At 36.3% G+C, this 25,371-nt stretch overlaps 2 protein-coding genes across 3 annotated transcripts; one reads left to right on the forward strand and one right to left on the reverse strand.

Annotated features, from left to right (window-relative positions):
• Positions 1-11,571: 11,571 nt before the first annotated feature.
• On the forward strand, positions 11,572-20,051 carry LOC135635559 (protein WVD2-like 1). 2 transcript variants are annotated; one of them, XM_065146706.1, is made up of 8 exons: positions 11,572-12,278; positions 14,754-14,827; positions 14,972-15,171; positions 15,669-15,757; positions 15,846-15,936; positions 16,027-16,098; positions 17,720-17,830; positions 19,464-20,051. In XM_065146706.1, the coding sequence occupies exons 2-8, from the start codon at positions 14,785-14,787 to the stop codon at positions 19,773-19,775; spliced, it is 918 nt and encodes a 305-aa protein (XP_065002778.1). In that variant the 5' UTR covers positions 11,572-12,278; positions 14,754-14,784; the 3' UTR covers positions 19,776-20,051. The 2 variants fall into 2 exon arrangements, with proteins under 2 accessions (XP_065002778.1, XP_065002777.1); XM_065146705.1 differs by having other exon boundaries at positions 11,574-12,278; positions 14,754-15,171.
• Positions 20,052-20,868: 817 nt separating this feature from the next.
• Positions 20,869-24,159, reverse strand: LOC135635558 (uncharacterized). Its single transcript, XM_065146704.1, has 2 exons — positions 23,820-24,159; positions 20,869-23,513 (listed from the first exon to the last, which is right to left on the reverse strand). Exon 2 carries the CDS (start codon positions 23,451-23,453, stop codon positions 21,210-21,212), a length of 2,244 nt encoding a protein of 747 aa, XP_065002776.1. The 5' UTR covers positions 23,454-23,513; positions 23,820-24,159; the 3' UTR covers positions 20,869-21,209.
• Between the last annotated feature and the right edge of the window lie 1,212 nt (positions 24,160-25,371).

Here is a 25,371-nt window from a genome sequence, read left to right on the forward strand (position 1 = left end):
CCTGAGCTATAAGACTAACACAACCTTCATCACAAACAATAGTGGTATTACCTTCAGCAGCAACTATATTGGTCTCTTTCTCATTTTTCTTCATTTCATTCTGTTCTCGCTTCCAAAACCTACACTCTTTCTTCATGTGACCTAACCTGTTACAGTGAAAACATTTGATATCTCTTCTAGACTTGGATCTTCCTCTATAACCATATGGATTTCTACTATGACTTCTTCCACGTCTTTCTTGGTTTTCAGTAACAAATGCCCCAGAAGAAGATTCACCATGTTCTTTCCTTCTGGCATCTTCATTTAGCAAACTGTCTTTAACCATATCAATAGTTAGAGTTCCCTCTGGCGTGGAGTTGTAAATAGTCACCACATACGTTTCCCAACTTTCTAATAAAGAGCTGAGAAGTAACAATCCCTGCATCTCATCATCTATATTCATTTTCATAGTAACCAACTTGTTTGCAAGACTCTGAAATAGGCTTATGTGCTCAACAATGTTACCACCATCTTTATACTTCAAATTTACAAGCCTTTTGAGGAGAGAAATTCTATTTCCCACTGTCTTTTTCGCAAAAAAGTTTTCTAACTTTTGCCAAACAACATCAGCTCTGGTTTCATCTGAAATATACTCATGCAAGTTTATATACATCCATCTTCTAATATAGGCAATAGCTTTTCTATGTTGAACTTCCCATTCTACATCGTTCATAGTAGAAGGTTTATCTTTAACCTTGATGGGCTTATACAAATCTTTGCAATAGAGCAAATCTTCCATCAAACGCCTCCAAGTGGAATAATTTGATGAGTTCAATTTAAACATACCATCAGACTCCATTTCAATCATACAAGAAAAACTAGCACCAAACAACATGTTGCTCTGATACCACTTGTTGGGAAGAAACTTGTTAAAGCGGAATAATTCTTTCCCTCTTTGTGTATTAAAATAGGTTCCTCATCAAAATACCAACTTGATATCCAAATAAAAATATCAACCAGTACAGCATAAACAATAGAGCAAAAAACAATCACACAGTGAGACCAAATATTTTAACGTGAAAAAAACGATGTGGGAAAAACCACGGGACCGTAGTCCACCTCAAACTTCTACTATCAATAATAATGATAACAGGTTTACAGTAGATCTTCTCTAGAATAACTAGAGGATCATAATAACATCAAGATCATAGATCTTGGCTCAAGAACAACATATCTTCGTCATATAGGATATATCTTCTCAAAAGAGAATTCTAGATCTCACATAATGGATATCATAGGAAAGTACCTTAGAGAGGGTAAACTGCAGATCAACACCGTTAGGATTATAGAGTTTGCTGCAAGGATTCTCCACATAAAATTTGGGCCGAAACTGACAACATTTAGTCACCGATCATCAAGTAGAAAACTTAGAAACCTAATCTTTCTCTCTTTATTTCTCTCTCCTCTGCACGCCGCACGGTGCACGCTGCAATCGGATCTCTTTTTCCCACGATCTCTTTCTCTTTTTTATTTCTTTCATTGATTTGGGCTCAATAGGCTTAATTGTTCAAGCCCATGTATAGGCTGGACCCAACGGTTGGAAGAGGAAGAAGCATCCCAAATGTTTTCTTGAGGGGGCACTTATTAGTGCATCACACCACAGCAGCGATGACTTGCCAAAAAGAAGCTATTCTGTGCGGCATCTTACTTGGCAACCATTATAGTCGAATGTTGTAGATGGTAAAAAGCATGAAGAGCATATAAGAATGAGTTCCCATGCTTGTTCATCTAGGATAAATGGTTATACGAAAGTGTCTATAAGCTACATCAACCAATAAAACATCAAAATTTGGCATCTAACACTCAGAAAAACAGAGTTACAAAATTAAATAAGGATGAATGGGTATGATTAACTATTTTGTTAGATGTTAAACACGTCATGTTTGTTTGTGCCAATGCCTACTCGGCTCTTGTAAATGCTTATACAACACTTAAAACAAGCACTACTATCGCTAGTTTGATGTGTCAATGCCTACTCGACTCTTGTAAATGCTTATACAGCACCTAAAGCACTACTATCACTAGTTTGAGATGCTAATGTCTACTCGACTCTTATAAATGCTTATACAACACTTAAAACAAGCAGTACTATCGCTAGTTTGAGGTGCCAATGCCTACTTATCAAGCTCTTTGATAGATCGAGTACTATCGCTATGCGCCTTTATTCATATGCTGTCATTATGGTCATTGAGAAATGAAATATGAGTTTTGTTAACGTCATGATGAACTATTATTGTTAGTATTTTCGACGTGATGTTAGGAGGTCTCGTTAAGGGTTTCGAGCATAACCATAGGATGGTAGTTTTACATAAATTTGTAAGTTGTTTTTATTTATTATTCCTTATAATCAAAAGTATTTGGTCTGAATAATTCTGAAAGCTTAAATTAACTCGTATTATAAATTTATAAGTTACTTTTATTACCTCTCGATAACCAAAGCCACTAAGCTGAATAATTTTGAAAACTTACATTAACTCATATTATGCATCTCGTTATGTCTTGCTCCCTCGATCGTCATTTCATTCGTACCCAGATAATTTAAGTTTGCATGTGTTTGAAAAAATTATTATAATAGAATAATTTTTTTTTCTTTGTGTATTAAAATATGTTTCTCATTAAAATATTATTTTTTTTATTAAAAATAAATATTAGCCAATAGACCATAAATAATAGAATAATAAATTGATCATAAAATAAGATATCGGATTTTTATGTAAAAAACTCAATATGAAAAAAAATCATCGAATCGTAGTTCACTTTAATATTATCTTGATTCAATAATAATGTATCCTAATCATCATCGATGAATTTCATAAAGAAATATTTAAGTTTCACCAAGTGAGTATATCAGAAAAGCACCTCAGATAAAATAAATCGTAAACTAATATTATTAGGATTATAGAGTTTATTGTAAAATTTTTCGTATAAAATTTAGATCAAAACCGGTGAAGATCAACGGCTTGTTCCTTAGCAAAAGTTTGAAAACCTTAGCTTTTTTTTTTTTCTCTTTTTTATTCTTTTTCGATCGACGTGCAAGTCTTCATTTTCCTTTTTATTTTTCTAATAACTGATTATATTAAACCTATTGTCTAATCCGAAGCCTACGTATATGTTGAACCCAACAGCATGTTCCGTTGCTCTTTCAATTCCCAAAAGTAAAAAAGAAAAAAAAAAGATTATCATTCTTATTTCTTTCCCCCACAGTATCACTTGGATTTGTAGGAGACTTGTGAATTGCATAATTGCTGACTGAGCTATTGGGATGAGAAGCGTGTGCACTGCTGTTTTTTTTTATTTTTTATTGGCGGATCTTGAACTTATAGATGACCGGATGGAAGAAGCTGATGGATCAAAAGAAAAATAAATCCCATAGAAGCAAACCAAAGTCAACTTGTATTTACCATTTGTCACAAGCACTGTATACTATGAAAAAGGATAAGCTTCACGGAAAGATGAGAATTCTTGTTCTGGAATAATTCTTGATCTTTAGGCACACATCTCTTCCATGAACATATACAAAAAAAAAATCAAATCAAATCTTTTGATGGGTGTAGTTTTCGGATCTTTATTTTTAACATTGTATCAAACACTCACCCCCTTGAGAATTATGATTTTTTGCCTTACATTTCCATATGATACCTTCTTCTGTACTGTTGTTACTTTGGGAAGCAACGCTGCATGGTGCTATATTGCTATGAAATTTTCATATTTAATTGGAGAACAAAAGTAATATAGTCAAGATTACAGACAAATGGATTCAATGATTGCTTGGCGAAACATCTTACGTATGTCTTAAGGTCTTCTTCGTGTTTATTGGTTAGCAATTAGGATGATTGTTCTGATTAAAGATAATTTAACCAATCGTCGGGCAAACTTTCATCGGAAAAGTCAAGCGTTGGTATTTTCTTGGCTCCTCCTGTTAGAGTCAACTTTCTTTCGGGAAGGGTAATATAATTTTTTTGAAAGTGAGATTTAAGATTGATCATTAATTGTAGAGTTATTGAGGAGAAAACATGAAACATAAAAACAGAATACTATAACGCAGTTAAAAAGAATCTTTTCGATCAAGAAAAATCGATATAGTATTTAAACAAGAGGAAAGACATATAACACTTATAAGATATTCCTAAATATACATATTCTATCTTCTTTCATGAACTGTGATCCTATTTATAAGGCCTATGTGGTAACTATCTCACTTCATTATATCACTAATGATTGAGTTAGGTGTAGGAACACCATATAACTTCTAGATCATGGATCACTATTTAGAACATGTATATAACTATCTAGAACATGGTAACTACTTAGATAACTACTATGAATCAATTTTCAACGCTCCCCCTTAATTCATAGTTACATACACTGATTTACGATATTAAATAAACATACTTTTGAACTAGAAGCAACTTGATAATGATATCCATAGTTCATCTATTCCACAATGCGACTCTATTTGCTACAAGATTCCGGATGAAATGATAGTGTATCTCTATATGCTTTGTTCTTTCATGAAATATTAGATTCTTCATCACTGCAATAATTGTTTTGTTATCACAATTATAATGAAATTTAATTGTGCTTGAAGATTTGGTTGTGAAAAGAGTAAACAAATATATTCTAGGAAGTTCATAACCATATACAATTTTTAGTTTAGTCTAATCTCATATGATGAGCGTGTCATGAACTTCATAGGAATTGGTTCATGAAACACGTTAGTCATACGTTTAATCATTGTCATTCTTAGGCAGAAGGGAGGGACAAAAAGAAAAAAACGAGAAGCTTTGAGCACACAGCATTCGCTTTTGACAAAATGTAGATGTCATGTTTCCTCGTTATGTTGGTCGAGAATGACAGTCGTGAGATAGACCGAAAAATTGGCCAAGACATGTCTTCATCACTGGCATGACCATCGTGCCACACAAGTCATCACCATTATGGAATGACACATGCTCACTAGCACAACAATCCATCCTTGTTCTTGGTGTTTTTTTGTGGAAGTTGCTGCTCAATGATTCTTTTAATTTACTTCTAGTATCACAAAGACATGTTTCGGATGATGTATTATTGTCTCTTCCTTCGGTATCTTTAGATCTAGATCCTTAAAGAGCATCTTATTGATTTAACGACATTCAGATATCTAAAATTTAGTTGCAAAACTCAATCTTGGGCAGAGAACCTGAGTTTTCTTGATACCTCATGACATGAAAGATGGAATCAGAAGATTTATTGCTGTCTTAATATTTTAATTTGAAAGGGGTGTCTGGATCTCTAGTATTTCATGGTGCAATCAGAAGATGACAAAACCATCCCATTTCTATGAGAAAAAATAAATATTAATCTTAATTTTTCAGATTAACCTTTCGAAAGTATAGAAAGTAGTTGGTTTTTTAATACATTTGATACCAGCTGATTTACCTCATTAGATTGGGATAAGTAAGTCGTTCTTAGTAATTCTTTTTTATGTTTCCTTTCAAATTGTTCAGGATGTTCTTAAATTATTTTTTGATGCTTTCTTTTTTATTATTAAATGATAGACCCAATCTTTCAGACTATCCTTCAAAAAAGTGAGAAACAGGAGCAAGGAATGGATACTGTTTATGACCACCACCAACTTCGTTTGGTTTCAAGATGGGAAGATATGTTGAGATCGATGGTCAAGAATCACTGGATTTCTATATAGGGCTTCTTCCATAGGTCTAAAAAGTATTTTTCATATTATAATTATGGTTTACATCATTTTCTTCATATTTAGGAGTTCAGTCTCAAAAAAAAAAAAAAAAAAAAAGCCTGCTCTCTAAAATATATTCATTTGTGAATAAAAGTGCACCATCTTATGTTTTTATTTGTCCATAGCCATTTTATATTTTGTCAAGAAATTTATATTTATTTTTATTTGTCCATAACACAAGAGGTTAGCAGTTGAATTTTGTCCAATTTTCTTCTATAGTGTATGTACTCTGCAGTACATTAATTTGATCATCTCAGCCACTTTATTTTCTCCCTTTTAATTTTAAAATAAGTAATTAATATTTTAAGTTGTTTCGCTACTGTTTATCGGTAGCTCTTTACCATTGCTATCATCAATGGATTCTTTGGTTCCATTTCTCTCTGTTTGGTACAAACCGTCACATATTTTATTGATTCATCAAACATTTTTCTGCCAAAGACATGAAAAAGAACACGAAAACTTAGGTTGGCACTGAAATGCGAATAAGATTCCACAATTAGACATCCCGATCGCAATACATCTCTTTGAAGCCGTAGAAACAATATCAAAGAGTTGTCATTTAAAGGTACACTAAATTCATCCGAGAGATGATATTAATGTCAGGCTTTTAGTATTGTTATCATATATTAATTTTGGTGAAAGACATAAATGCAGTGTATCCTTTCCTTGAAAGTGTAGTCTATCATATTGTTGATGTCAAAGACTTGTGTTGATTCAAGATTTTGTATGCTAACAATTGTTTTTTTCTTATTATGAATAGAATTGCTGACGAGTTGATACGAGCTTACGGATTGCACCACATTCTGTTTCCTGGCTTTGGTTCATGGATTATCTCATCAGTAGAGAGACCGTCTTTCAATGGTGAGGTCTCAGGAGCATAGTTTGCTCGCTTCACAGGATTTTTTTAGTAGCAAAAAAATCTCATCAATTTCTTTTTTTTACTTTAGTTCTTTGTTACGGTGGATAGTTTTGTTTCTTCTCAACCCGTCTACAAGCTTTTTGATAACAGAGAGATTTCCCTAACTACATAGCAGATAAGATTTTTTTCACTACTAAAATTCTCTCTTTCAATATGTATAAATAGATACCGTATCAAATTAATTGAGGTGTACTGTTTTTTACCTTTACAATTTCATTCTTCGTTCTACCAGTTTTACTCTTAAAAGATCTATATAATAAAAACACTAATTTTGTTGGACTTGTAGTCAAAGCTACATTCTAAAAATAATTGATAAAAATTAATTGGTAGACAAAGCCAAAATATTAAAATAATTATATTTGAAAAACTAAGAATGGATAAAGTATCTTATTTTTTATTAATTTTATTAAATATTATATTTAGAGGAACCGTCCTCTTTTTTTTCCCTTTATTTCTCCACCTCCTTCTCTTTCGTCTTCCATGAAAAATTTAAAAACTAAAAAACATAGACTGATATTTATTATGCATTTATTCAAAGATTGATATATTAAAAAGCATGCAGGACTACGTGCAGACATTCTAATGTTTTAAAAAGTATGCTCGAATACATGCAGAGATCTCCTGAATGTGACAAGCATAAGATGTAAGCTCACGAAAACCCTCTAGTGTCATTAACTAAAAAAAAAAAGGATAAAAAGACTTATAGCTATGCCTTGCAAAGCTATGACGGTGTATCATGAAGTAAATTCTATTGATTTAGAAATGTGTGACAAAATGTTAAACATAAAAAGGGAGATTTGTGATTGTTAGGATTTCTTAATTCTAAGAGTCTTTAATTTTAAGAATTTGATATTAGTCTTTAATTTTTTTCTTAATTATGATAAGAGTCATTTGATATAGTCAATTAGGGATTATTATTTTCATTTATTTTTCTTATTAGAAATCCTAGTCCTAATTGACTAAGAATTAAATAACTATATATATATATATATATATATATATATATATTATTTTTGGCTATATTTTTCAAACAATTAAATATAATTCAGAGCCTTCAGCCAATTTGGAGGTTGATCTTTTCGAAGCGATTAAATCCCTATCTTTTGTTCTTAATTTTTTTTAATTTTTTCAAAGTTCTTAGATAAAGCCATATAGTTTTATCATATTGTATCAACGCTGTCTTAGATATGTTGGATAACTCCATGATCACTATCAACTCTTTTAACTATATACATAATCGTTGTTGTGACTCTGCTTTGTTGTTGACCCTATTACTATATCCGTCAATCCTCCCGTCACAATGACACTATCTCCCCCCTTCCATAATAGTTGTCGGAGCCGTTCTCCTCTTTTTATTGCTACATTCTGTTAGATCGGATGCTTTCTTTTATGTTTGTTCTCCCAAAGCTGGAGCAAGAGCCACAACAACCCTCTCTCTCAACCTCTCATCGACCATAAACTCATCATCGGTGCATCCATATCCTAAATATAGCAACGATTGTCTTTCTTCCCGTGACGACTATGGCGTTTCCTCGATGTATCCTCAATCTTCTCTCCAACTTCATCTTAGGCCCCAATGCTTATTCTACCAATGATGACTTCACCTTTAACGCTACCTTCTAATCCCAATAAGCAATGCTCATGTCCTAGACCCGTAATTAGAACCAAAACTTGAGAATTACATATTTACAATCATACAAAATGACTATTGATAATTTAATGAAATCTTAGTTTGAAGTTTTAGAAAGTAAAAATTGAGGGTTTTAGTAAAAATCAATAAGATGAAAGTTCGACTTCTTCTAGTAAACACCTAGATCAATCTGAAACCACAATCGATTGACTTTCTAGAGAATAGAAATTTTATACAAGGTGAAGCTAATTATACAAGGCTAAGAGTTGCTCGTGAATTTTTTCTTACTATCATTAGAGGACTATAAGTTTATGCTTAGAATTAAGTAGTTATTAACCCTGGATGATATTTCTTAGAATTTTTAAATTAAATATAATTTTTTTATTAATAAAAAGCAAATGATCTTAAAGGGAAAGTGTGAGTAAGGTCACAAGCTAGAGGGTTCTTCAAAAGGCACATAATGGATTTTTGGTATAATTATAGAGTATTGAATAGGAAACTATAATAAGATGAAAATGTTCAATAGAATTTATCGACGTATTTATAAAACTATAAGGACTTTTATTTGTTAGATCACATAATCACTAGATTCCTTTGCTATCTGGAAGTACACTAACTAATGTTCTAGCTTATTGATATTCACTTTTTCAAAAGATAGAGACTAGTATATTATAGGGGGTCGAAGAATGAATGGATATAAATTATTAAAGTAGTAGTAAGGAAAACAATAATTCTTGGTGAATGTGTATAGATTATCGATAACTCAATAATATTACAATGAAAAAAATATATCCTATTTCAATAATGAATGGGTTACTTAATAATGAATCGAGAGGTGCACAAGTTTTCACTAAATTGGATTTATAATTTCACTATCATCAAATTCGTGTCCATGAAAATGATATTCAAAAAATTATTTTTTAAAAAATAAATGATTATAATGCTGGTTATAAGAATTTATAATTTACAAATACTTACTGTTTGAATTTTTCTCATAAATATTGGTGAGGACCAATTAGATGGATACTCTCCTTTTTTTTTTTCTTTTATTCATCACCAAATAACAATTAATTAATTAATTACGTGGTTATCTTACGTCGACTATTCCAAACCTTATTTTAAAAACGATTATATATATATATATATATATATTTATTTATTTAACTGGTAGTCATGGGTTATCTTATACTGGAATTGCAGTGGTTGCAGATTATAATAGTTAGTAATATTGATACCTTGTTTCTAATGTAATAGTGAAAGAAATATAAGCGGATTAAGTTCACAGATTACAACGTTTGAAGCCGAAAGATCATCTAATTGCACATCAAACTCGGCTCATCAGCCCGCTAAAGCGTGGAAACAAAAACTATTCATTTACACCAACTCATTTGGCCTCGTTATATCAGCAAAGATCACATAGGTAAGCCGATGCAGCTCTCCCTGCACAAACCTGATGGTCATCAATCCCGTTGCAAGTTAATCAAACCACCTCACCGAACACCAAAGATACATAAGGCACTAAAATGGGAAATCCATTGCCTTGAACCATACCAATCATGCATAGCCTTCATCAGGCCATATAAGCTGCAGGTCGGTAGATGAGAGTCCAACTGTAGAAATTACAACGTTTCGTACGAGGAAATTTCCCATTCTCATCATCCAATTTAGCCTTGGTGTGGTCTGCAGCATTTGTTGCAGATTTCCGCTTTGATCACAAATACCAAGCTTGACGATGAACGTGGCAGTGCAACCTTTCCCTGTGCCTTCACTTTCAAGCCATATCTGTCCTTCCACGAGGCTCACAAACCTGATCGTGCCAGTGGAAAATGTTAATAAGAAACCTAATCACAAAGAATCATCAATCAGTCAAACAAGTTTGAATCCATGTAGATGATTTTTTAAAAAAAACATTTGTTGTGATAGAAATAGATAATCCCTTCGAGTAATATGGTATTGATATGAGAATAATGATATAACAATACATCGATATCATGTGATAGATAGTTCGATCTTGGTATCACGTGATTAACACATCGATGTCACATGTCTAATATCTCGACGTCATATGATCGACACATTAATACTGTGTGATCAACACATGTGATCGACATCTCAACGTCACATGTTTATTTATTTTTATTTTTGATTTTATATTCACCTATCATATTAAGTGTGTGTGTATATATATAATTATAATAATAAGAGTATCAAATAAAAATGATCGATATATAAAATGGTGATGGATCACTTAGAGTTAGTTGTAATAGAATATTTTGACTTTTTTTTAATCTTTTTATGAAATACCAAGGAAAAAATAAAATTCATTTTCCTACTTTATGGCTTTTACTATTATTGGTATATATATATATATATATATATATATATATATATATATATATATATATATATATATATATATATATATATATATATATATATATATATATATATATATATTAGAGTATCAAATAAAAATGATCGATATATAAAATGGTGATGGATCACTTAGAGTTAGTTGTAATAGAATATTTTGACTTTTTTTAAATACCAAGGAAAAAATAAATTTCATTTTCCTACTTTGTGACTTTATACTATTATTGGAACCAATGAAAAATACACATCACTATAAATACCTAAAACGAAGAACATTTTACGTATACCTCAATCAAGACTAGATGAACCAGTGGAGTCCATATCACCTCCTTGCATCATGATCTTATCCATGAATAAGAAATGCAACAAAATGGATAAGAATAGCCTATTTTTAAGCAATGAATTAGGACGACACCAAGGGAAAATTAAGATCTTCTTTTTGAGCCAGAAATATAAAGATCCCCCAACCTAACAAATCCCAATAGATAAATAGACATTGACATGAGAATGCTCTTGCACCATTAAAGAACCTCTCCTTAGGAGGTTGGTCGTTCCTTGTCGAGAAGGATAAGGCGGAGAGAGAGAGAGAAGCCAAAGAGAGGGACCTCAATTGATCTAGGTTGACCCTTTGGTGCAACATGCACACTCCCGAGTCCCACTCAAAGCTAAAGTGATATCTACACGAGAAGATATGGATTCATTGTAGTAGCAGTGCACACCCTCTCGTGTCTTACTCAGAGCTAAAGTGATGGCTACACCCGGCCGATACCTTTCATTTATTCTCTCTCACGGGACACCCACAAAAACCCCTCCCTTTCCATGCTTTTTATTCTCCTCCGCGAACCCAAACTCGCTCATCCGTTCGCCTGCCCGAGCCGCACGAGGATCCCGTGACCGGACGAAGATCGAGGTGGGACCCACCGGTGCTGGGGGCGGTCGAATGGACGGGCTCGTTGGGTCCTGCCGGTGGGGCCCGAAGACTGGAACGGGCGGGTTAGTTCCGAGGACGTGAGGAGCGCGTCGCTTTCCCACCAATCCTCGTTTGCTGTGGCGTTGCGTGTGTGGAAGGCGCCACTGTTTTATTTCGAGAAATACTCGACGGGGGGTCCGTGGGAGACTGACCCGTCCAGTGACGTGGCCACTTAAGTTCCTTGGATCATCTTCGGTCGTTGGTACCGAAAGCAGCGGTTGAGATCTTCCTTTGAGCACCCTGCGGGGAGACGATTCCTCGAGGGGCACGAATCAGGGTATTTCGGGTAAATAGGGAAGAGGGTTCAGACTCGGGATCCCGTCACCGGCTGGTGAGGAGGTAATCGTATCCCCGCCGATAAAGGACGCCGCGGGTCCGGCTACCAGCCCTGCGAGCTCGGAGCGGCTCCTGCGCACGAGGAGGCTGGGAGGATGTCGAGACCCCTCTGTTAGCTGACGGTGCAAGATTGGGGCAGCTATAAAAGGCCGGAGCAGCTGAGGGCGTTGCTGTTCCCGAGCGCGAGGGGGCGGAGGTACTCAAGGCGGGGGAACGAAAGGAAAGGAACCCGCTCAAAAGGAGCTCCAGATCTCTCGGATCGAAGTCGGGGAAGTCACAGGTGAGTAGCCCTTGTCGATTTCATCTGCTTGGATCTCTCATTCTTTGGCTCTTGATCTTGTGCGTCTTGGAGCGAGAGAGCGATTCGACCGGGAGGTAGACGCGGAAGGTGGTTCACATATGTCCGAGTCGGATCTATGGTGGATGTTTAGATCTGGCGCTTTTGTCTCCATTTCGTTTGCTAATCTTTGTCTCCATTTTGAATTTACCGACCTTTTGGTTGGATAGGAACAAGGGTTTTTGGCTCTTGAATTAAAGATTTATCATTTGTAGTGTCACTGGATTGTACTTCTTGCTACTAAACTGATTCGTCTCGATGTCATCTTTCCTACATGGTTCGAGTGAAGTACGAGTTTGGTTTCCTCCGCTTTCGCATTGGCTTATACTGTATTAATTTCCTTGGAGAATCCTTCCGTAAAGTACGGACTACGGTAGACTAGGGTTGTAAGTTTGCTCATTGATTTTGTTTTGCTTTGAAAATAAAACCAAATAATGAGGCTACTACTACTTGTGTATGATTCATCACATTTGCTTTGTCACTTCGGTTTACTTAGAAATGGTTCTCTTTGTCTTTGTTATCTTCAAAGCATCGCTTGCGTGGAAGGTTTGGCAAAATTTCTTTCTCTATGTGGTCACTTCTTCTAGGAGAGTGTCAATAGAGTGGGTGTCCTTAATTCATGTCCTGGGCATCTGACACCTGCAAAAATTATGTGGAAAGAAGATGCTGGTCGCATGAGGGTCAATATGTGAGAGAAAGAGAGAACAAAAGCAAAGATAACTATGAGGGTGACATTAGTTAGTTGCATCAGAATGTTGCTCTTTTGTTGAATGCTTCAGATGGCAAGTTTCTGAGTGCAACATGAGCATCATCATTCTTAGTAACTGTTTAGTGTATTTTTGCCCATGACATCTACCTTTCCTGCATCATGTTACTGGATAAACACAAGGAGAAATTTCTATGAAGGTCATATTGAGCTTGGAATCTCTTATCTCAGTTTCAGATCGGTTATGATGGAGATACTGAACCTTATCTGTCATCTTTTTTTTTCTCTCTATTTTTTTTCATCTGTATAATGGTTCTAGATGACTTGCAATGAAGATATTGAACCTCACCTCTCATCTTATTTTTACACCACTGGCAGATTGCCTTATGTTATTTGTAATATATTGGAAGTTATTTTTAGCTGTTCCACCATATTGCAGATTCTATGAAGAAATTTTCCTGCTTTTGCTATTTTCTCTTTCTGCTTTATAGTTTATATAACCTGTGTATCAAATCTTGTCTGCCATCTTATTTTAATACCACTGAAATCTTTTTAAAGTTAAAACCTTTCTTGTTCAAGTACTCTGAAAACCCTTGGATTGTTTTTTTTTTTTTTGCTGTTCCATCATATTGCAGATTTTGAGAAGCCATTTTCCTGCTTTAGCTCTCTCTTTCATCTATACTTGTATGGAAGGATGGCTTTAGAATGGAGTGGATGTTGCAGCAATGTTTTCCCTGTAATCTCATTACATTTGAATGGAAAACTCCAGATGGAATTTATATACTTCTAAGGAAATCCTATGTGTAACTTAAAATCATTTGGAAAATGCTATCTGCATTAAGTGGGCAGCACAAACTAGAGGGAGGAACTTGACCAAGCAATCTTATTAAAAATTCTTTTGATTGGTTGTACATTGATCCTGCCTTTCTTCAATCGTACAACTTTTCAAATTTTCAATATTAGATATGAACAAAGAAGGTTTGCTCACTAAATTAATGGTACAAATCATTGTTATCGAACTCAGACCGGACCAACTAATCAAACCGGAAGAACCGAGAGTGGGGCTGTAGATCATTTCAGTTCACTAGTTAGATCATTTGAGTCTTACAAAAATCAAAATGCCCTCAACTCCTTATTTTTCATCGAAGATTTGTGATTTCTTTTCCCCAAAGGTATTTTAACCTTTTTATTATAAGGATGAAAGAGAAGAAAAGCCTTTTATATTCATTACTCTCTCATCTCCTCTATGTGTTTGTTCTCTTGTCATCACCTCTAACATCCTCTCACTATTGTCCTCTTATTTATTTTTTTAAAATTATAGTATTTATTTATTTATTATATATTTTTATTACAATACATGGCATACTATATATTTTAAAAACTTATTAAATCTATGCCCAATTAGTTGACCCATCGGTTCAACCAATCATCCAGTGACCTAAACTTGATCAGGTCAACTCTTGTCTCTTATTGATAACTATCATACATATCTCTCTTTTGGAAGTACTATTACACTGCATAGAAGATAAACTCCTTTGTGCTCAATGACATTAATTGATTGACAATCTTTCGATGAGACAGTTATTGTTGCATTTAAAATATTGGTAAATATCTCATTTATGTTTGGTTATTAGCATCATATATATTGTTTTATTTTGTTCTTGATCATTTGTCATGTGAAGATATCTGATCCATTTGGTTCACTTTTGCAGTCCTCTGGGTAAGGAGGTTACAGAAGTATCAATGGATGAAGAAAGTGATTGTGTTATCACACATTCCCCCAATGGTAAAATTTATCAAACTAGTCCTTGCAGACCTTCCACAGTTGTTGGGTCATATGAACCTACAGATAGTCAGGATGATGCAAATTCTCATGAAGGGCATGTAGTACCACGTGTTAGAAACTTGACTCTGGATCATGGCATGACAGAAAAGTACAAGGACCAGAAATCATTGGATCAAAAGTCAGCAACTGTACTATCTGACCGTACTGTTTGTCCGACATTTTCTGCTGCAAACAAAAAGCATGGTTCTGGTGTAAATTGTGCTTTTGTTTCTGAAGCTGCTGCTAATGGAGACAAACATCCTAATGGAAATATACAATCAACAAATAACCAAAAGAAAGATCAGGTCTGTTTCTTATTGTTTTTTATGCCTTTTCTTATTGTTTTCTATGCCTTATCTTTCTTTGGCTCCTGCTATACCATGCTTCAGCATAGTGCCATTTGATTCTAATATTCAGCATATCTACGATTTAGATGATTTATATGCATTTGGAACATATCTTGGTTTCTTTTTTGTCCCTTTGATAATAATTTTCTTCTTTATTTGCTTGTAATCTCGCCTTCCTGTGCTATATTGTATGTTGATTTTTTTTTTCTGGTCATGAATGCTTAAAGCTGATTCTTTAGCACTTAATGAAAAACAGCAGAATAAGTTCTATTATCTTTGTGAATTGTCTTGTGCATTATCCTTTAAATTTGAAGGTTTAATCTTAGTATAATTGATATTAAGAGATTGCTTTGCTTGAAAACACTATTAAATTTGCTGTTTGAAGAGTGCTTTAGCAAATTTGAAGATTGGATCATGAATATGTTCAAGATGGTCATGCTGAAATGTGTTTGCAGAGTTACACGACACTCACACCTTGGAAGCCATTGCATCCTGATACTGTCATGCACCGAGATGAGGAGGATTACTGTTCTGTTGCTTCTTCATATCCTTCTTTGAACTTATGTTTCTTGAGAATTTCTTCGCTCTCCTTGTCCAAAAATACCTATTTGGTCTTCCTGAACTATTCTTAGTGTAGCATCTGTGAAAAATTCGAAAACTAGGAGAACAGTGGCAATTGCTCCTACATTCAGATGCAGTGAGCGCGCAGAGAGGCGGAAGGAGGTACTTTATGTTTTTAAGTCTTGTTGAACTTTGTACGTATCTCTGAGTCTTTGAGGAGATTTAAGTATCCTATATTTCCTCTTTGTGTAGTTCTATTCAAAGTTAGAAGAGAAACACCAGGCTATGGAGGCACAGAAACTCCAATGTGAAGCTAGGACCAAGGTAAGCCTTATTCCATTTCCATCTATTAGTTCTTGGGAGAAATAGCCGAAAGACTGGTTTTGTTTTTAATGCACGATTTTAAAATTTCTCTGCTTATTGAACATTATGCAGTGTGTAGAACTTTCAGATCTTTGTAGTTTGCCTCACAATTTGCAAGCGTGTAGTAAACTTTTGTAAAAATTACAGAGAAGAGCATAATTTGAAGATCATTAGTCTTGGATGTTGTTCCTTCATGAAGCATATCTAGAAGGATTACTATGATGGATTGGATAGAATTTGATGTTTATCTTGTAGATGCCTATCATATTATGTCAAAGGTTGATTCTTCCTTTACAATAGGTTATTTTTTCTGATGTATCTTTGTGGTAATATACAAGAAATATTGGTGCTTATCTTTGTGTTCAGGAGTGTATTTATGCTATTTCAGCTTCTTGTATTGATAAAAATGATAACTAGAGCCTCTTTTTTTTCGCTCCTATCATTGCCCGCCAAAGATGATGTAGGTTTGCTGACTGGAGGGCACACCAACAGACACAACTGGCTGTTAACAAGAATTTATAAGAAAAAAAGTGCATCAATCAAATATTTTATTAACAAGGAAGAATTATTTGCCAAAATAAATGATGAAATATATCTTCTCTGGAGAAGGGAAGAATCGATGATTGACAAATTATGATTTATGGATGCACAATTTGCTTTATTGGATTCTTCCTTATTATGTAAGTATTTTTTTTCTTGTACATGAAGTTTGTAAAAAAGAAAAAGGGGATTGTAGTTAGAAAATTGATAAATGAATAAATGGTTCTTTTGCTCATATTATGTTCAAGTGGTGTGAGGTCACTATTTTTATTCAATGGAATGATTCCATTATTCACATGTGAGATGCATGAAGGTGCGAGACCTTTCAGTGGGATTTAATCCTTGAGCCAAAGTGAGCCTGATAATTATCTTTTATTGCTTTTGTCTTATCTAACATCTTATGTTCTCTATTCTACAACTAGCGTTTCCTATAATATGTTCGGTCAGCATATTGAAAAGAATTTCATTAGCAGAAACTGATAAATAGACATTTTGTTTTTAAACCTCTTATTTCTCTCTATGGCAATCACCTTTTCTTAGTCATTTTGATTCTAGAATTTGCATAGGAAGAGTTCTAAACAGAGTCAAAACTGCATTCCAATGCATGTATGCATTCTTAGGTATTCTTTGCCCTTAAATACTTTTAACACAGAATTGCTACATGATATATTCTTTCTTATTGAAATTTTGATAGGATTTTTTAAGTTTATCATGATAATATGAGATGCAGAGCATTTGAATCAAGATGCTATATGAGAATTCCTTCCTTTGATTTTTTTTTAATGTGTGATCAGAGATTCAGATCTAACCGTATAGGTGTTTGAGATTATCCCTGTAAAGCGTTGTTATTACTATGTTGTTTAGTTATCACAGACAGTAACTAATTATTATGGATTATATTCCTACAGTAGTTAGAACATATATATTCATTATGATCACTCCCTATGTCATGACAAGCTTGTAAATTGCTTTTGAGCTGGACAACTTTCAGCAAATAAACTGTTGTCTTAGCTGCTCATCCCAACTTCTGATCTATTTTCAGGAAGAGCAAGAGGCAGCTCTAAAGCAACTAAGGAAGAATATGACTTTTAGAGCGACGCCAATGCCTAGCTTTTACCATGAGGGACCACCACCCAAGGTTGAATTAAAAAAGGTATTCAGCTTAGGCTATCGCATGGTCCACTAGTTAATGCATGCAAGCTATTATAATTAATAAGCCATTTGATGGATATGATATGAGCAAATTAAATTTATATGCTGGGTTTGTTAATTGCATAGTCCATTTTAGTTCCGTTTTTAGAATGTAATTCTCAGTTTTAGTGTGAGCATAGCCACAAGGCTGCAAGCTAGGTCAGCTTAGCTTTGCCTCACTGCATGAAGTAACATTTGGATTAGAGTCATTAGATAGAAAATAGGAATTAATACTCAAAACACAATATATTTTATGTGTGCACAGAGTAAGGATTCACAAGGTTGCAAGCTAGGTGAGCTTAGCTTTGCCTCACTGCATGAAGTTACATTTGATTAGAACCATTAGATAAAAAATAGGAATTAGTACTCAAAACACGATATGTTCTATGCGCACACTTAGTAAGGATTTTCAAGGTTGCAAGCTAGGTCAGCTTAGCTTTGCCTCACTGCATGAAGTAACAGTTGGATTAGAATCATTAGATAGAAAATAGGAATTAATACTCAAAACATGATATATTTTATATGTGGACATGGTAAGGATTAATGCTTGATTTGTGACAATTTTCTGAACTGTTAAGGTGAATGCTCACTCCATATCATGTAAAAGGCTTTATGGGCATGCAACTGTGCATGTTTTGCATGTGATTGATCAAGCAGAAACCTGGCCACTTTGTGGTCAATACTTTGAGTGTGTTTTAGGGTAAAAAACCATGTGTGTTTGGAAGGACTGATTCTTTTAAGTTTCAAACATAGCATACTATGTTGAGTGGAATTTTGTATAGTTTCTAGAACTATTTTAGAATTTACAAATAATTATTTTAACTACTTTGAAGTAAAATTTATATTCTATGTATTATCAGAGTGTCCTTGCGACACAGTAAAAATTCTTCTTGTGACGTTGTGTGATGGATGCTACACAAAACTATTTGTTCATATATTTGCATGATTGTACAACCTAAAACATCAGCCTAAGATCCCTTACAATATGCTATCATGAAGATCATACATGTAAATCTGTATCATGGATTTCTTTGAATTCCGTCTGATCATTTTTTATTGACTCCAATAACTGTGCATCTTTGTTATGTTTAATGTCAGACTATCCTGTTTATATATGAAATTGGTTTAATTTTGCTATTAACACGTAGAAACAGGTGGAATATTTGTGATATCCCAATCATGTAAAGGTCAAAAAATTTTCCACAGAATTTTCTAGTATCACAGTAATTTTTGATCTAACACTGAAGGTATCATGTCAATTTTCTAGTAGAGGCACGTGGCTAATTACTGAAAATGTTTATAGTGAAAATTTTCTCCTAGTAAAACTTTTATTTGTTGTCTAGATTTTGATTAGTTATATTTTTTGACTTAGGTTTACCATTATCTTTGGACCAAAGATATCCACCTCATTCAAATACTAATTATCCTTTCAAACAAAAGTATCCATAATATAATGTCATATTGATCTTATATTGCAGGTATTATGTGATTTCTTCTACTGATTTTTCTCCTGCTCCAAGATTTTTTTGGGTACCTAGGTTCGGTTGCTTATTTGTGAATCTAGCATCTGATTTACCATTTTATTTGACAAAAAGGTGCCCACAACTCGTGCTAAATCACCCAAGCTTGGTCGAAGGAAGAGCTGTGGTGATGCAAGTCATCGGGCTGAAGGAGATAACTGCAGCGGAGTATGTGGTCGGCTTCAGCGTCACAGTTTGGGTGCCTACAAGGATGCTACAAACAAGTTACAAAACAGTCCTAAGAACAGAAGTGCAACTACAACCAAGGAAGGGAACAAATCCATGAGGGAGAACTCGAAGCCCGATGCCAGCAAGGTAGCAGCCCTGGATACTACCGGCACCACCGTGCAAGGTCTGGCTGACACTGGTGTCACTGTGCAGCCCTGATGTTTGCTTTTCCATGCTTTGATCTTAGTTTTTCCTTTACTCTCAAAATTCACCTGATAATTTATCTCGACATCAAAATGCCAATTGTTGAAGATTGGTAATCATGCAAGGAGTTTGTTGCTGTGGACTTCATACGCATGCTGTTGTAAATTTTGTATGTAATGATCCTGACAGTGGTGTAGTACTGCTAGAATTACTGTTCTCCATTGTCTAATCCTTTTTGAGCATCTTAAATTTGAAGTGGAACGGTCCTATGCTCTTTTTGACCATCTTTAATTACAGTGGTCCTCTTTGCTTGATATTTCCATAAACTACATGAACTTTCCATGCTTTATCATGGTATGACTAACTCTGTTGGCAGCAAGCGCGTGCTGATCTGCCTCGATGTTCCCTTTGATTAAAGAGCTGATCTCATGGTTGATGTTCCAACTCGCAACCATCTATATTTCATACCCGTATTCTCGAAGTGAAGAAAATTCTGCATGTTTGCCACAGTAATTCCATGATCTTAGCATTTTTTTGAACTTCAATCACTCTCCACTCGATCCTTCTTTTTCCCTTTCCTCTTTCGCCAAACACTCGGCATGCTGTTGATTCAGACCGGCAAACAGCTGCAGAAATGAATACAGAGTGCACAGCCTCATTCTCGCAAGCTATGAAATGGAGATCGTCGTCTATTATATTTAATATGCAAAAGTAGCATTTCTGGAAATAACATTACAGCATAAACATTAACGCAGAAGCTTGAATTATGCTAAATAACATTCAGACGTAAGAAGTTGAACTGCTGGTGATAAGCAAAGTGGATGCCGGAGCACTTACTATATATCTAAGCATGCTAAATGCAATGTTCTTCGTATCAACAAGAACATCTCAGAGCATAAATGAACAATCGAATGTTATTATCTTCGAGTTCATAGCAAACACTGCAAAGGACGCATGCATGTGTGCAAGCATGCACAAGAGACTCGCATCATGACCCATGCATCTGCAAAAAATACATGTTGGTGACAAGCAAGAACAAGAAGTCAAACTTGGACACTCAAATATACGAAACAGATGCGCCATCAAACAACATCTAGCTCAAAGGACATTCTGGAACGAGACTTATTCCAACAATATCATCGAGGCCTCGTTAACTGTACAATAACTTACCATCATTCACAACAACAAACCCTAATGTCTCAACTGTTTAGGCCCGACTACCTGGATCTAACACCACTGTATTGATCCGAGGCTCCAAACTGCAGATCAGAGCATTTTTTAGCTCTATTTTTTTCGGTTGATACATGAAAACCATAGATCTACAAATAAAAAGAAAGGATGAAAAAAAAACTAAGAAACCAATCCCCAAGAAATAAGTTCACTGGAGGTTCACATAGATAGGCACATGCCTTAATTTTCACGTGAATATGGCCAGCATAGTGGCAACAACTATATGGGTGCAGCACATGTCGTTCTGAAGTGACCTGTTTGATTGCACCGGCTACAATGCACGACCCGCTTAACTCGTCCTCTGTCTTCTGCTCTAACTCTCTTCTTTCTAGGTCTGCCTGGAGGCCTAAGGGACTTGGGCGGATTAATGACTATCTCAATTTTATTATCACCTTCCTGATTTGCATCAGACAACTCTTTCCAAAGACTTTTATCTGGTATTGGATGAATAGTTTGCGAATAGGTCTTCCTATAAGTTGCGACAGTGAAACAGCTCTCTGTGTATCTATGAACATTCTGTCGACACGAAAGAAGAGCTGCCACACCATGAGCACATGGTAGACCATAAAGTTGCCACCCTCGACACAGACAACACCGGTTGCGAATGTCCACGATATTGGTCCCCTCATGAGGAGAGACAACTTCAAATTCTGCCTCATTTGCTCGTCCTACTTGATAACCCCGTGCACATTCTATGGCATCAGACACTCGTCGTTCAGCTGATGGTACAAGAATCGACGTCCACTGCAGGCTAGCCTCACGTCGTTCATTGAACCAGGTCATCAACTGCCGCCTAATACATTCCATCATCTGAATTATTGGCAGTCCAGAAGCTTCAAGTATCCAATTATTCAATGATTCAACTACATTTGCTGTCAAATGGCCATATCGTGTTCCCTCAAAGTAGGCCGTAGCCCAAAGACGTGGTGGAATGCGCCTAATCCAAAATGCAGCCTCCTGTGATGTTTCTTCTATTTCTAATATCTTTGCCTCAAATTCAATAACTGTGAGAGCATGGGCAGCTTCCCAGAGGAGTTTTACAAGTGCATCATTGTTAAACTCTTTGCGGAAAAGCTCACTGAGGTGGCGCATGCAAAACCCATGGAAGGCAGTTGGGAAGTTGAAGTCAACACCGTCTATAATACCTTTCTGCCTATCTGACAGTATCGTGAGCCTCGGCATGTTCTCCGTATTTGCCTCAAGCAAAGTATGAAGTTCAGATAAAAACCAGATCCAATTATCATCGCTTTCCTCATCAACAACCCCAAAAGCAAGAGGAAACAGAGCACCATCTCCATCAAACCCAGTGGCTAAGAGCAAGGTGCCAAGATATTTACTTTTTAAAAGAGTTCTATCGAGTCCAATGAGTGGCCGGCATGCATTGACAAAACCATATATTGAGGCATAGAATGAGATGAAAAGTCGACGGAAGCAATTATCCTCTGGATTTCCATATATGGTTGCAATGCTTCCTGGATTTGTCCTTTTCACTTGATCACAATACTGTGGTAGGAGACGATAACCTTCTTCAAAGGACCCTCGAACAGCGGCCATTATCCTCTCCTTCCCTCTCCAGGCCTGCTTGTATGACAAGGTGATCCCATGCATGCGGTGGATCTCTTCCAGTATCTCCTTTGGCTTGCAGTGTGGGTTCTCTCTGAGCCGTTCCTCCACAGAGTTGGCAACCCACTGAACTGATGCTTGCTGATGCCCAAGATGGTTAATCCCACTGCATGTGTGCATCTCATGGATGGTTCTGATGGTGAAAGTTGGAACACCCGGCAGCTTTGCAGCATGAATGCGCCATGGGCACCCCTCAGCTGCACACTTCGCTGTGAAGCGTGTCTTATCCGATTTCACAGTCTGTATCTCAAAACGGCAAGCAATTGCAGCATCCCGTATAGCTCGGCGGCAACTCTTGACATCGGAGAACTCCTGGCTAATAGTCAGCTGATGGTCTGGGTTCACAATCAGTCTGCGATTCTGCAACACCTGAGAGACCAGCATGTGGCCCTGTGAGATGTCGTGCGCAGACTGGAGGCCAAGCTCCTGTGCCTGGTCGATGGAGAGATGGACCATGTTCTGATCGACCCCAAGACCATGGGTCTCAGCAAGAGTCAATTCATGGTTGTCCGATATACCCAACTCGTGATTTTGTGCATCAAGAGCATCCTCATCAGTGTCATTGTTCTGTCCCAACGCGAGCTCATTGCTATGGTCATGGCCATGGTCATGAGGATGATGCTGCTGCCCCAAGACAAGCCGGCTGTCGTGGGGATGCCCGAGACCGAGGTCATGGTCATGGGCTTGGCCTAAACCGAGGTCATGGTCATGAGCATGGCCAAGGCCAAGGCCATGCCTCTGCCCAAGGCCTAAACCATGGCCTTGGCCGATAACCAGATCGTGGTTCTGGCCAAGGACTAGATCGGGGTTCTGCCCGAGAACTAAATCATGGTTGGCCATGTATGCTTGAAATGCTCAGATCAAATTCTGATCTTCCAATCCTCCAACAGCATCCAAACGCTTGAAAACACAAGTGCAGCAACCAAAAATCAAATATTTAAGCTTTTAATACTACTTTGGCACAAAAGCAAAAGCAAAAAACGACACATCCTTCTCAAAAATCCCAACTTTCCAACATAATTGCACGACGAACACACATCCAAAACGAAGAACGAGATAAAATCCCAATATTTTTTTTTTCGCTCAGAAAGAAAAAAAAAACGTCTTTATATCCACACAAATTCACTCCGATTCCCCATCCGAAACCAGTGCTTAACGACAGAACCAAAACATAGAGAAACCCAAAGCTTCAAGTAACAAGAATACCTAAAGGCAGTATACGCGACCGCGGTCAAGAGCCGACCTTTGCCGGGGGAAAACGTCGAAGAAGCCGCGAGGAACGAAACCGGGAGGAATCGGCAGGGAGGGGGGAGGCGAAGAACAGATCGAGCATAGGTTTACAGCAGGCGGAGGAAGCAAAGATGGCTTCTTTCCGGGGGGACAGAGAGGGGAACGTTGGGGGGTGGCGGGAATCGGGAGGGCAGGCGAGGGATTTGAAGGAAGGGCAAAGAGAGGAGGAGGGATTTTGGGCAGAAGAGGGGGGTTTTGGGGGAGGAGATTGGAGTTTGGGAGGGGCAAAAGGGCAGAAAGCGAGGCGGGTGCGGCAAGGGAGGGGATGGAGAATACGGCGGGGATCAAAGAAAAGAGGGTATTTAGGTCAACATTGGGAACCCCTTCCACCACTATTACAATGTTGCCCTCCTTACTGTGGCTAATGCTACCCTTCAATTCTCCATTTTGCCTCTTCATTCATAATAATAATAATAATAATAATAATAATAATAATAATAATAATAATAATAATAATAGTACTATTATTATTACATACTAATTTTCTTGCACGGTTGTTGCCCTAATTTAATTACAAAATTTTCTCATTTTAATTTTCTGTGAGACCAAAAGACTTAATTCATCTTGAATGAAAGTACTTTTTTTCACCCAAAATCTCACACATCTATTTCGTCTTTGTCCATTCTCTACTTCGATCTATAAACAATGTGTTCATCCATTTGTAATTGTTGTTTAACGAATATTCCAACCGAACATAAGACTTTGTTTGCTATTTATTAGAGCAACACTGACCTCATAATGTTAGACTTGTTTTTGAAAATAAAAATATGTTCTTCCTCCTCTTAACTTGAAAAGAAAAAAAAAAATTATATTTTAGATTTAGTTCATTGACTTGTCATACATCAACTGTTAATTTTATTATTAGGACAGTGATTCGATTCGAGAGCATGCTTTGAACAACTTAAGATGTTTACCAACTACCCAACAAGTAAAATGTATATATACCACATCGAAGTGTAAAATGAATTAGGTTGCATACAAAGAAGGGTTCACATCCAATTGTTTGATCAACCAAAATATTATTGGAAATTGAGGAGTCTTTTTGAATACATAAAATCCTTGGAGGATAGGAAATTGAAGTATAGAAATACAAAACACGGTACATACTGACTCTCTAACCTCACTTTCGTGGGGCCCACTTAGCATACCAATAAATAGTTTGAAGCAGACTGAACCCTTCTCGCCCGCCAATCGCCATTGACGTAAAAGTGGGTCCCATTCTGTGTCGCGACTGGATGATGAGGTAAGGGCTCGGACGGGTAAACCTATAAATCTCTTTGCCCGTCTCCGCTTTCCTCCCTTGGAACAGATCGCAAGGCAGCCTTCTTCTCCTTGTCGACTCCAATGGCCGCCGGTCCGATCCCTCGGAGAGGTAAAACCCTAAAATCTATCTTCTCTTCCTCGATCTAACTCGATATCTCGAAGGCGTTTACTGACTTTTGTCTCGTCCGTGGACATGGAAATTTAG

The sequence above is a fragment of the Musa acuminata genome, chromosome BXJ3-4, assembly GCF_036884655.1.
Source record: "Musa acuminata AAA Group cultivar baxijiao chromosome BXJ3-4, Cavendish_Baxijiao_AAA, whole genome shotgun sequence".
In the NCBI taxonomy this organism is placed as follows: domain Eukaryota; kingdom Viridiplantae; phylum Streptophyta; class Magnoliopsida; order Zingiberales; family Musaceae; genus Musa; species Musa acuminata.

Bases quoted from the DNA above. Each gene is read 5' to 3' on its own strand.
- LOC135635559 (XM_065146705.1), top strand. From the start codon at position 14,785: ATGGATGAAGAAAGTGATTGTGTTATCACACATTCCCCCAATGGTAAA. The intron at 16,099-17,719 runs GTAAGCCTTATT...ATCTATTTTCAG, and splicing joins AATGTGAAGCTAGGACCAAG to GAAGAGCAAGAGGCAGCTCT. The intron at 17,831-19,463 runs GTATTCAGCTTA...TTTGACAAAAAG, and splicing joins CCAAGGTTGAATTAAAAAAG to GTGCCCACAACTCGTGCTAA.
- LOC135635558 (XM_065146704.1), bottom strand. From the start codon at position 23,453: ATGGCCAACCATGATTTAGTTCTCGGGCAGAACCCCGATCTAGTCCTT.